Consider the following 9,979-nt stretch of genomic DNA (forward strand, 5'->3'; position numbering starts at 1 on the left):
AGGGGATAGCCGGGTGGACTGGAACTTCTACTTTCAGTTTTCTCCACTTCACATTTCCACACGAAACGCAGAAGGGATCCTCCTCCACCCTCAGCCTTGTCAGCGACTGTTAACTGATTTCTGACGACCATTCTCTCCCGGTGGGAAGGAATCTCAAGAGTGGTTTTAGTTTGCATCTCTGCGTGGCTTGGTGCTGGGCATGGCTAGTGACCTGGCAGAGATCCTGGGATAGCCCCGTGAGGCCACGTGCAGCATGGGGCAGGGCCAGGCCCTGGTGCATCTTCAGGAGTCTGTCTAGAAGGATCCAGAAGCTGTGACAAGAAGGGCGAAGCAGCCTGGAAGCAAGGAGGCTGTGTTGTCATGGCGACCGGCGAAGGCCTTCCTGGCCTGCAACGTCCACTGTGCTCCAGGTTTCAGGTCGATCAGGTAAAGCGAGGACCAAAAGGTGCCCGTGGTCTGGATTTAGCCACACGGAAAGGCGGTGGCTGAACCGCTTCAGAACGACCCGGGGCCACCTCTGTCCGCGCTCCTCGCGGTTTGGCAGGCAGAAGCAGGCGCAGAACCACTTCCTGGCCTTCTCCCGCAGGCGATGCTGGAGCCCCGCCCCCGACTCTGCTCGCGGAGGGAGGCGCGGCGCTTATGGAACAGCCGCGTCTGATTGGCCGGTCGCAGGGCCCAGCGATTGGCCGAGATGGCGAAGCCAGATGGGGGCGTGGCAGCGGCGGGGCCTTTTCCTGGGGTGCTGCTTTCGTTTTCCTGCGTCCGGTCTGCGATCCCCGCTGGCTGTGCTCCTCCCCGCCGCGCCCACCGCTGTCCGAGTCCCAGCCTCGCGATCGCCGCGGAGATCGATCTTCCCCACGACCCGCGCCGATCCGCGGAGCCCTTCTCGCGGTGTCCGTCCCCCTCCTTGCGGCGCCGTCCGCTTCCTCTTGCTGAAAGTTTAACCGCTGTCCCGGCGGTGCTGGGCGAGTCCGACTCCTGCCCCGGCGGCTGCAGCCTCCACCAACCCGGCTCCTCGCTGCGCTTGTCGGCAGGTCAGTGAGTGTCTGCAGACGAACGCGTTTGCGATCTTTTGTTGCTGTGGGTTTTTATTTTAATTTTCTATTTTGATACATGTTTTAAGTATGCAGTGATTGCGCTTCCTCGCGGAGAGTTGGTACACGCACAGCGCCTTGATCCTTTTCTCATCCCCTGGGTCGTCCAGCCCTCTCTTTTCCACCTCTTTAATTTTTCTTTCCATAATTTTATTGAGAAACAAATAGCAATGAGACAGTTTCAAACCAAACTGGTAGGACAATTTCCATAATTAACACATTGCATACATTCTTCCTACTGGTTAATTGCTGTACAAGATGCAGACATGACATCCTATTTACAAACACCATTAGTCTTTTCCACCTCTTGGTCCTGTTCCATTAGCCAAAGGTCAATCCCCCAGTTTCCTGTTATCTTTTGTGTCTTGCTCTTTAGTTTATTTATACTTTGGGTTTCTCGTGATTTATTTGACTTAATTTCATGGTGTCATGGTGCATCCACTACTACGTTTCAGTGTTTGGGGTGGAGTTTGCCGTCCTCCAGGAATATAAGCCTGAGATTTAGTGCCTGCAGAACTCATATAATGGCTCTTTTAAAGGTAAATTCTAACCTGCCTCCGTAGCTCAGTAGGCAGAGCACCAGTCTCATAAATTCTAAGCTGTACCAAAGAGCTCTTGGGTAGGTGTATTTATAGATGTACAGTTGTTTGCGCTTTGCATATTGTTTCTGTAGGTTAGAGAGGAAGTTGTTTTTGATGCAATAGAAATAAAACATGAGTCTCCAGCACAAGCTAGTGTGTACAACTCATTAAAGAGATTGCTTCACTGGAACTTGTGCGACTGTTTGAAATACACAAGATTTCAGTCGAACAAACTATTATGTTGTTGAGCACATACTGTTTGCAGGATTGTCCAAGACTCAGTGGCTGTTCAAAAGAAAAGTAATCCCGGGAGGCGGTAGAGCTTACACCCTACCCAGAGTTAGGGGCATCATAGTGCTTTACAAGGAAAATTGATACAGGTAGAGTGCAGCAAGGGGCAGTCAGGATTGTATGTGGCACATCTCAGACCTGAAACGATTATACCTTAACTTTGATTGCTGGTAAGATTGAGAGAGGCAGAGGTTTGTTCAAAGGCTGTTTTGCAAGAGTTAGTGACAGTTGGGAAAAGCACAAATGTTGGATCCGGTCACAAAGCATAGTTTAGGGGCTGTTGAGATAGCTTAGAGGTCTAAAGCGCCCGCTTAGGCAAGCTCGGGACTGCAGTTCAGTTGCCACCATCTGGCCTCCACAGTCCTGCCCTAAGGGCCGGCTGAGCCCAGCCCAAAACCAAAACAAAACAATGAATAGTTTGGTGTCAGGGTTGCCTTGTCCATGGATGAAGATGGGGTGGGGTGGAAATCAGCCTCAGAAGGGACAGTTGGAGATGTTGTGCACCAGAGTATGGTCCAACCAACCCTTGTGCTTTGGAGGCCAGATGAGGAGGGAAGAGGTTGGAGGCAGGAGGAGGAGTGAACCCTGATTTGGAGGTGAGGGAGGGCATTTGTGCCACTCTCTGGGTTGGTACCAGGTTTCCCGTGAAAGCAGGATTGATTCTGAATCTGTGAACCTGAATATATTGATTCACCTGCTGTGTGCCAGGCACCGTGTACATTATTAGCTTGTGCAGCAAATTACTGAGTTTCCTTGCTAGGGAGGGACCCAGCCTCCCACCACAAGGAGAAGGGAGAGAGTGGGCGTCCGGAGCATTCTCTCAGAGAAAATAAATTTGAAGTGAAAAATGCAGTTGCTGTAGCAGAGGTGCCCGGTGGCCGTGAGCCCGTCTTCACTGGTGTTGTGACAGTAACTAGCCTAAGAGTCGACACAACCCCTGGCTCTTTGGATGGGTGCAGGTGGAGTCGATGTGACTTGCTCCTGCTCACCTGTGTGCTCACGGCAGCTGTGCATCCCCTCTCAGCCATGCCCCTGTGAAGACCAGACCCTGTCCTCGGGGGCCTGCTGGGGCAAGACCTGCAGCACAGCTCTGAGCATTGCCGGCTGGGCACCTCGCCCTGCCCCTGACTCAGCCGGAGTGAAGGGATGGGTGTGATCATCTTTTTTCCAAATGGATTTTTAGGCTTTTTTTTGTATTGGGAGTTGAATTTGGAATCTCACACTTGTCAGGAAAGCGCTGTGCCACTGAGCTAAATCCCGGCCTCCTGGACTTTCTTATATCAGGATTTTGTAATGTTTCATCTTGAGGACCACCATATAAAACCAAACTAATAGCTATCCAAAGAGAAAAGTGTTACTTTATCCTTTCATGTTGCGTCTAGCGTTGTTATTTTCATCTTTAAAGATTGGGACCAAGGGCTGGTGAGATGGCTCAGTGGTCTAAAGCACCTACTTAGAACAAGCTTAGCAAAGCACAGAGACTGCGGTTCAATCCCCCAGCACCACATGCCAGCCAGCCCCGCCCCCTGGTGGGCTGAGCTGGCCACACACACACACACACACACACACACACACAATAAATAAATAAATAAATAAATAAAAAAAAAAAGATTGGGACCAAAATTTAAGAGTTGTGTGTGTGCCAGATTTATTGCTCACAATAGATGCAGAAAGTACATCTCTTTTAAAATGTGAAGAACAAAAATAATTAATTTTACCTGTGAATCATAAGATACGAAATACCAGTTAAAAGTATTTGGGATTAAATTATAACCGTGCGGTAATTTGTAGGAGAGCAGTTTTTGGAGAGCTTTTGTGACTTGCCTTAAATTTAATAACACTTTCCATTTATTTATTTGATGAAAGTACAATGTTATCTTGAAGTCATGTGTATTGGACAGTTATGTTGCCTGATAGTGTTCTGGGGCTTCAGCAATGAACACAAATGCCTCAAATACTTCTCTTCATGAGGCTAAGACAGGCAATAATCAAGATTAAAATAAATGTATGTATGAATACATTTATACATATATGTACACACACATACACAGCATCAGAGGGTATAAGTACTATGAAGAAAAACACTTCTGAGAAAAGGGCCCATTTTCCAGGGTGAAAGATGACTGCAGGTGTAGGAGGTGGCTCAAGGTGGCCCTGATATGTGGACACTTGAATAAAGACCTGAAAATGTGTTTCCTGGAGAGGAAAAGACTGTTGACCAAAAATTCAGCTAAAAAGCCGACCTCAGATACAGGCAGCATTCTCAGAGGCCAGTTCTGGCCCGGCTTAAGCCCGGTGGGAACGTGGCAGAGCTTGGGGCGTGCGTCGGGGGCAGGGCTTGCTCACCGTGTGCTGTTGCTCCCGTAGGATGTCTCAGTGGTACGAGCTCCAGCAGCTCGACTCCAAATTCCTGGAGCAGGTCCACCAGCTGTATGATGACAGTTTCCCCATGGAGATCCGACAGTACCTGGCCCAGTGGTTAGAGAAGCAAGACTGGTGAGCAGAACGCAGCGGACAGGGAGGAAAGCGCCGCTGGGCGTGAAAAGTACTGGTGTGAGAAGATGTTGGGGTCACCCAGAAGTTTGATTTAAAAATGGGCGTGTATCTTTACGAAGCTAAATTCATTGGTCATGGGCCACTCTTGCATAGTTCTATTAAATCTAAGTGTAACACATATTTGCAAATGCTTTGGAGAAGTTGGGTAAAACTGACACCGGTTATCTGCCAATGTAACCTTCAGGTTATGAAGTAGTCAAAAGCAAATTGTGATTAAAGCATTGATTAAAAATATAAAGTAATAAAAGTAAAGGACTTTCTCTTGAAATTGGTACGCACTCTATTTAAAATGTATCGTTTGCTTCAGAAAGTCCTAAACATTCTGAAACTATCCGTCCTACAGGGATGGCCCTGTCGACCTTTTTCTCATTAACTGACAATCACTGAGAATAGTTTCTTACACAGTCTTTTAGGCATTGTACAATTTTCCAAGCCAGTTTTATATACTAAAAATGATATGTAAACTGGCTAAAGGCGTTAACATTATAAAAAGAAAAAGAGGGCCATCAAGATAGCTTAGCAGACTGAGTGCCTGCTTAGGCAGGTGCAAGGACCAGAGTTCGATCCCAGACACCACATGCCGCACTGTGCCACAGTGCCCCTTGGGGGGAGGGGGGAACGGGACTGAGCTGCCACTGAGTCCCGGAGTGGCGGAGTGGTGGCACACACCTGTAATCCCAGTGCTGGGGAGGCTGAAATCAGGAGGGTCACTACAAGTTCAAGCTGTGTAGTGAGACCCTGTACCAAATACATATTAATAAATCAATTAATTTAAAAAAAAAGACCTAAGAAATGCTTGAAAAATTACTTTTTAGTCATTTCAGTAAATGAACAATGCTTGTTTAAGCAGCACCTAGATGAGCTGCTGCCTCTCTTGTCTCCCAGGGAACATGCGGCCACAGATGTGTCCTTCGCCACCATCCGCTTCCACGACCTCCTGTCCCAGCTGGATGATCAGTACAGCCGCTTTTCCTTGGAGAATAATTTTTTATTGCAGCACAACATAAGGAAAAGCAAGCGCAACCTGCAGGTACGGCCTGGGGTTCGTGATGGCATTGCCGTGGTCCTTCCTGTGCTCGCCCTGCGCGGCTTCCAGCTCGGGGCAGATAGCTGGACGTGACCCCCAGCGTGTATGTGTGAGTTCCACGCAGTGCCCATCCGTCATAGGAGCACACAGGAAGGTTGAGGGTTAGGTGCATCACAGTTAGGTGTCAGTAACAGTGGGAGAAAAGTAAAACCTGGCTTTGCTAAATATTATTGAAAAGCACCTTGAGTGGTGGCTTAGACCGGACTCTGCCTTGCCTCACTTCTGGTGGCATAGCCTCCCCCCGAAGAGTAGAGGTGAGGCCAGGTGGGGTGGCACACACCTGTAATCCCAGCCCTCGGGAGGCTGAGGCAGGAAGATTGCTGTAAGTTCTAGGCCAGCCTGGGCTACAGAGTGAGCCGTAGCCCAATCTAGAGTACAAAGACCCTTTCTAAAAAAAAAAAAAAAAAAAAGATGGTGGAAGAGAAAAACCAAAGTGTGACCCAGACGTGAGGATAAGCTGCAGAGTTTTAGGAGTTCTTCGCCACGTCAGCCTGCGGTCAGCCTAATATCCATATTGATTGATTCTTTGTCAGGGGCCCGACTTGTGCTTTATCAGAGGCAAAAGTTATCATTTTCTTGTTTTCGTACCCCACAACCAAACCGTTCACTTTAGATAATTGGAAGCGGTGAGTGGGGAAATGAGATGAACTTTACAGAAATTTTCTGTCGCTTAGACTTTGCCTGGGTGGGCCTGTGACACAGAGCCACACGTGCCGGTACTGGGCATCCAGGCGGTGACAGTGGGGGCAGAAAGACGAGAGAGGATAACTTGTGCCTCATTCAACACAAAGGTCAAAGATGCATTCCTTGAGTCCTTCTGCATATAATTCCTACAGAATTTTTGTTGTCACGGAGACCCTGATAGAGGAAGATCAGTACAGAAAAATACCAAAATGAAAATCCCTTAGGAAGGCCTGGGAACGTGGCTCAGTGCCAGAGTATCTACCTGATTAAATTCCCAGTTTGGAGGAAAATGTTTCTATGTACACATATAAAAACTTTGTTTCTAATCAAGAAGTACTTTAGGACCTGCACTGAATTGATAAGTTAAAACCATTTTTGTCCCAATTTGAAAAAGAAATGTTTTGATGAAAGTAAAGTAGCTTGGGGCTGGTGAGATGGCTCAGTGGTCTAGGGCACCTACTTAGAACAAGCTTAGCTAAAGCACAGGGACCGCGGTTCAATCCCCCAGCACCACATGCCAGCCCACCCTGCCCCCTGGTGGGCTGAGCTGGACACACTCACACACACACACATAAATAAATAAACAAAAAATTAAAAAAAAAAAAAGAAAGTAAAGTAGCTTATATGGAATTTAATAAATGAGAAATAAGGTTTCTCGGGGAATATAAACAAATTAATACTTATTTATAATATGCAGTGGCATAAACATTCTGAACTTAATTAGCTTCATTCTAACCACACAACTATCTTACTATCCTAACCTCTTGGTTTTGTTCTAACCACTAAATTCTTGTACTTAGGATAGTTTCCAAGAAGACCCAGTACAGATGTCTATGATCATCTTTAACTGTCTGAAGGAGGAACGGAAGATTTTGGAAAATGCCAGGAGATTCAATCAGGTACCTTTTATTCTAACTGAATGCTAAAAGTTAAAATTAAAATTCATCTACTTACTCACCCCCACTTAGCATCGAAGCCTGGGGCAGGGCAGTGGTGAATATCTCTCGGATTTTCCTGGTACCAGAAGGAAGGATCACCCACATTTAGAGATTCTGTAGACCAGGCTTTAAAAACAATCCTTGTCTAATGGCGCTGGCTTCCAGCAAGAAGTGAAATGACACAGGCGCCCCTGCAGCTTCGATGAAGGCACCACGTTGGGCTGATGGGTGAGAGTCAGGACCTTCTCTGAGCTGCTGACCCAGGCGTGGAATCAGGCAGAGGGCAAGAGGGTTTCTGCAGCCGTCCGGGAACCCGTTCCAAGTCTGTACAGGGGAGGAAGTAGTAAGTTTTGTGGGAGAGAAAGAGCTTGACAGGAAAACCAAGGGCTGTGGGATGGGCAGGTGAAATGGACGCATGTCTCTCTGAGGCACAAGGGCCACAAAATAAATGAAAGAGGGTTCAGCATTGCTGCCATAGAGAAATGCAAATGAAAGCCCTAGAGATTCCATCTGACCCTACAAAGAGTGTCTGCTGGCTTCTCCTTCTGACCAGCCCGATGGAAGCCATACCCCGTGGAATGCCCCTCTCCCAGGACCCACTGCCCACGCCCCTCCCTGGCATCTGAGGTTCCCACTTTTGGTTTCTGTCAAGAAATCGAACAGTAACCAACGCTCGTTAGGCCCGAGGGGGAGAGGGATCCTTCCACACTGCTGATGGGAATGTAAACAGGTATAACCGCTATGGAAATCATTAGGAGATTCTTCAAAAAACTAAAGTCAGAGATTCCACATGACTCAGCCTTTCCCCTGGAAGGTGTCTTCCCAGAAGAGTTAAGGACATTGCTGTAGTACAGCAATCCAAGCACACCCGTGTTTATTGCCGCACAGTGCGTAGCGGGTAGAGCCTGGAAGCAGCCTGTATGTTCCTAACGGATGAGTGGATGGATGCTGTGTGGGATTTCCGCAGGAGTACTAACCTGCCAGAAAGAACTGACTTGAGCCGTCTGTAGGAAGGCGGGTGCCCCTTGAGGCCATAACATTAAGTAGAATAAAGCTGACCCACAGGCTTCAGCATTATGTGTTTTCTCTTATATGAGAAGTCAAAAAATCTAAATTAAGAATGAAATGAAACATAGATAATGGAACACAGGGAGATCGATCTTTTGCAAAAGAGAAGCAGATGGAGAAAAGAGGGAGGGCAGGGAAGGGGAGAGAAAGGAATGAAAATGGTGTCCACCAACTCCCCACAGGGAGTGTAAGCATTCTGTACTACAAACATGCTCTGATGAAAAATAAGAATGAAGAGAGAGTCAGGGACTTTGTTTTGACCACGTTTGAGACACCTATTAAATAGTCAAGATTTTTAAGCAGTAAATGAGTGAGGTTTGTGCTGGTCTCAGAGGCACTGGTGCCAAGGGCTTTTGTCACAGTCTGCCCATCCTCCTGCAGGCCAGGCCGTCCTGACTGTCAGGGGCAACAGTTTTTACAGTTGCTGTGGCATTTGCCGTTCTGGTCTTACGCAATGGAGTGGCGAGGACAGCTGAGCAGCAGGTTATTGTGAAACCATGTGACGTGAGTTGTTGAGACTGAAGCCATTGTGACCTGGGCGAGAATCCAGAAGACACAGTGGGAGGCACACCCGGTGCTTTTCGCTGCTGGAAATGAATAAGTGCCTGTGGGAGCCTCAGATAGCCAGGGAGGGGCGTGGCAGTCAGGTCCTGGGGGAGAGGCGTTCCACGGACTCTGGCTCCCGTTGGGCTGGTCAGAGGTAGATGCCAGCAGTGAGCTGCCCACACAGGCAGAAGGACTTGTGGGTCTGCCCTTTCTGCGTGGCCAGAGAAGCCCCTTTGATCACTTGGTGTTATGTGAGGCCTGCGACCGAATTTTCGCCAAACATTGTCACATGGCTCTGATCCTGATATGTGCAGATGAGGTGCTTTGAGCTTCTGCTACTCCAAACTGTGTGAAATGAAGGGAAACCTTCTATGAGTAGAATACCTAAACCGGATAAAGATGAAAAAGCAAGTTATAAACCCAGTTCATGTAGGAATATCAGTATAAAAGGTCCATTAGAATATCAAGGATCCGAGTTAAATACTACATGACAGAAATAAGATATTATATGGGGAGTCCACTAATGTCACTGTCTTAGTAGATACAAGGAGAAAAAGGTTTTGTGTCTCTGGACTGCAGGGAGCCACACTAGGCCTCGCTAATGCCAACAGTCAGCACCCTTTTTTTTTTTTTTTTTTTTTTTTTTTTTTTTTTTTTTTTTTCAAAACCAGGGATTGAACTCAGGGCCTTGCACTTGTCAGACAAGCACTTATGCTACTGAGCCATCTCCCCGGCCCTAGCTTTTGCTTCTCTTCACAGGTACTGAAAGGGATCTTACACCCATTTTCTTATTAAAACAAACAAAAAACACCCCATGAGATAGGAATTAATGGACACCTCTTCAGTGTGCTGAAATACACGTCTCAGTTGTGGAGATGGCATTTTACTCAACTGGGGAATTCTAGCGAGTGAGAAGCACACGGCAAGGGTGTCCCCCATTTCTCTTGCCCCTTATATTGGTGGTTATTGGTTAGCGCAGTTAGACAAGGGAAGGCCACTGTAGGCATCACCATGTAAAATATAAAAGCATAAGCTCTGCCTGAGATAATTCCTAACAGTAGTGTGACGCAAAAACAACAACTGTTGTTTTCTGGTTGTTAGTAGAGTCCAAACTTGATGTGGAAAATAAACAGG

The 9,979-nt window shown here is 47.4% G+C and overlaps 1 protein-coding gene across 1 annotated transcript in view; it reads left to right on the forward strand.

Annotated features, from left to right (window-relative positions):
• The first annotated feature begins 720 nt into the window (after positions 1-720).
• Stat1 (signal transducer and activator of transcription 1) overlaps positions 721-9,979 on the forward strand; it is a 35,908-nt gene continuing 26,649 nt past the window's right edge. Inside the window, exons 1-4 of the mRNA XM_004628616.2 lie at positions 721-1,034; positions 4,334-4,462; positions 5,408-5,552; positions 7,094-7,192. Coding sequence (XP_004628673.2) covers positions 4,335-4,462; positions 5,408-5,552; positions 7,094-7,192 — 372 coding nt within the window. The 5' untranslated portion in view covers positions 721-1,034; position 4,334. The remainder of the gene's footprint in view (positions 1,035-4,333; positions 4,463-5,407; positions 5,553-7,093; positions 7,193-9,979) is intronic.

The sequence above is a fragment of the Octodon degus genome, unplaced genomic scaffold (assembly GCF_000260255.1).
Source record: "Octodon degus isolate 3935 unplaced genomic scaffold, OctDeg1.0 scaffold00025, whole genome shotgun sequence".
In the NCBI taxonomy this organism is placed as follows: Eukaryota; Metazoa; Chordata; class Mammalia; order Rodentia; family Octodontidae; genus Octodon; species Octodon degus.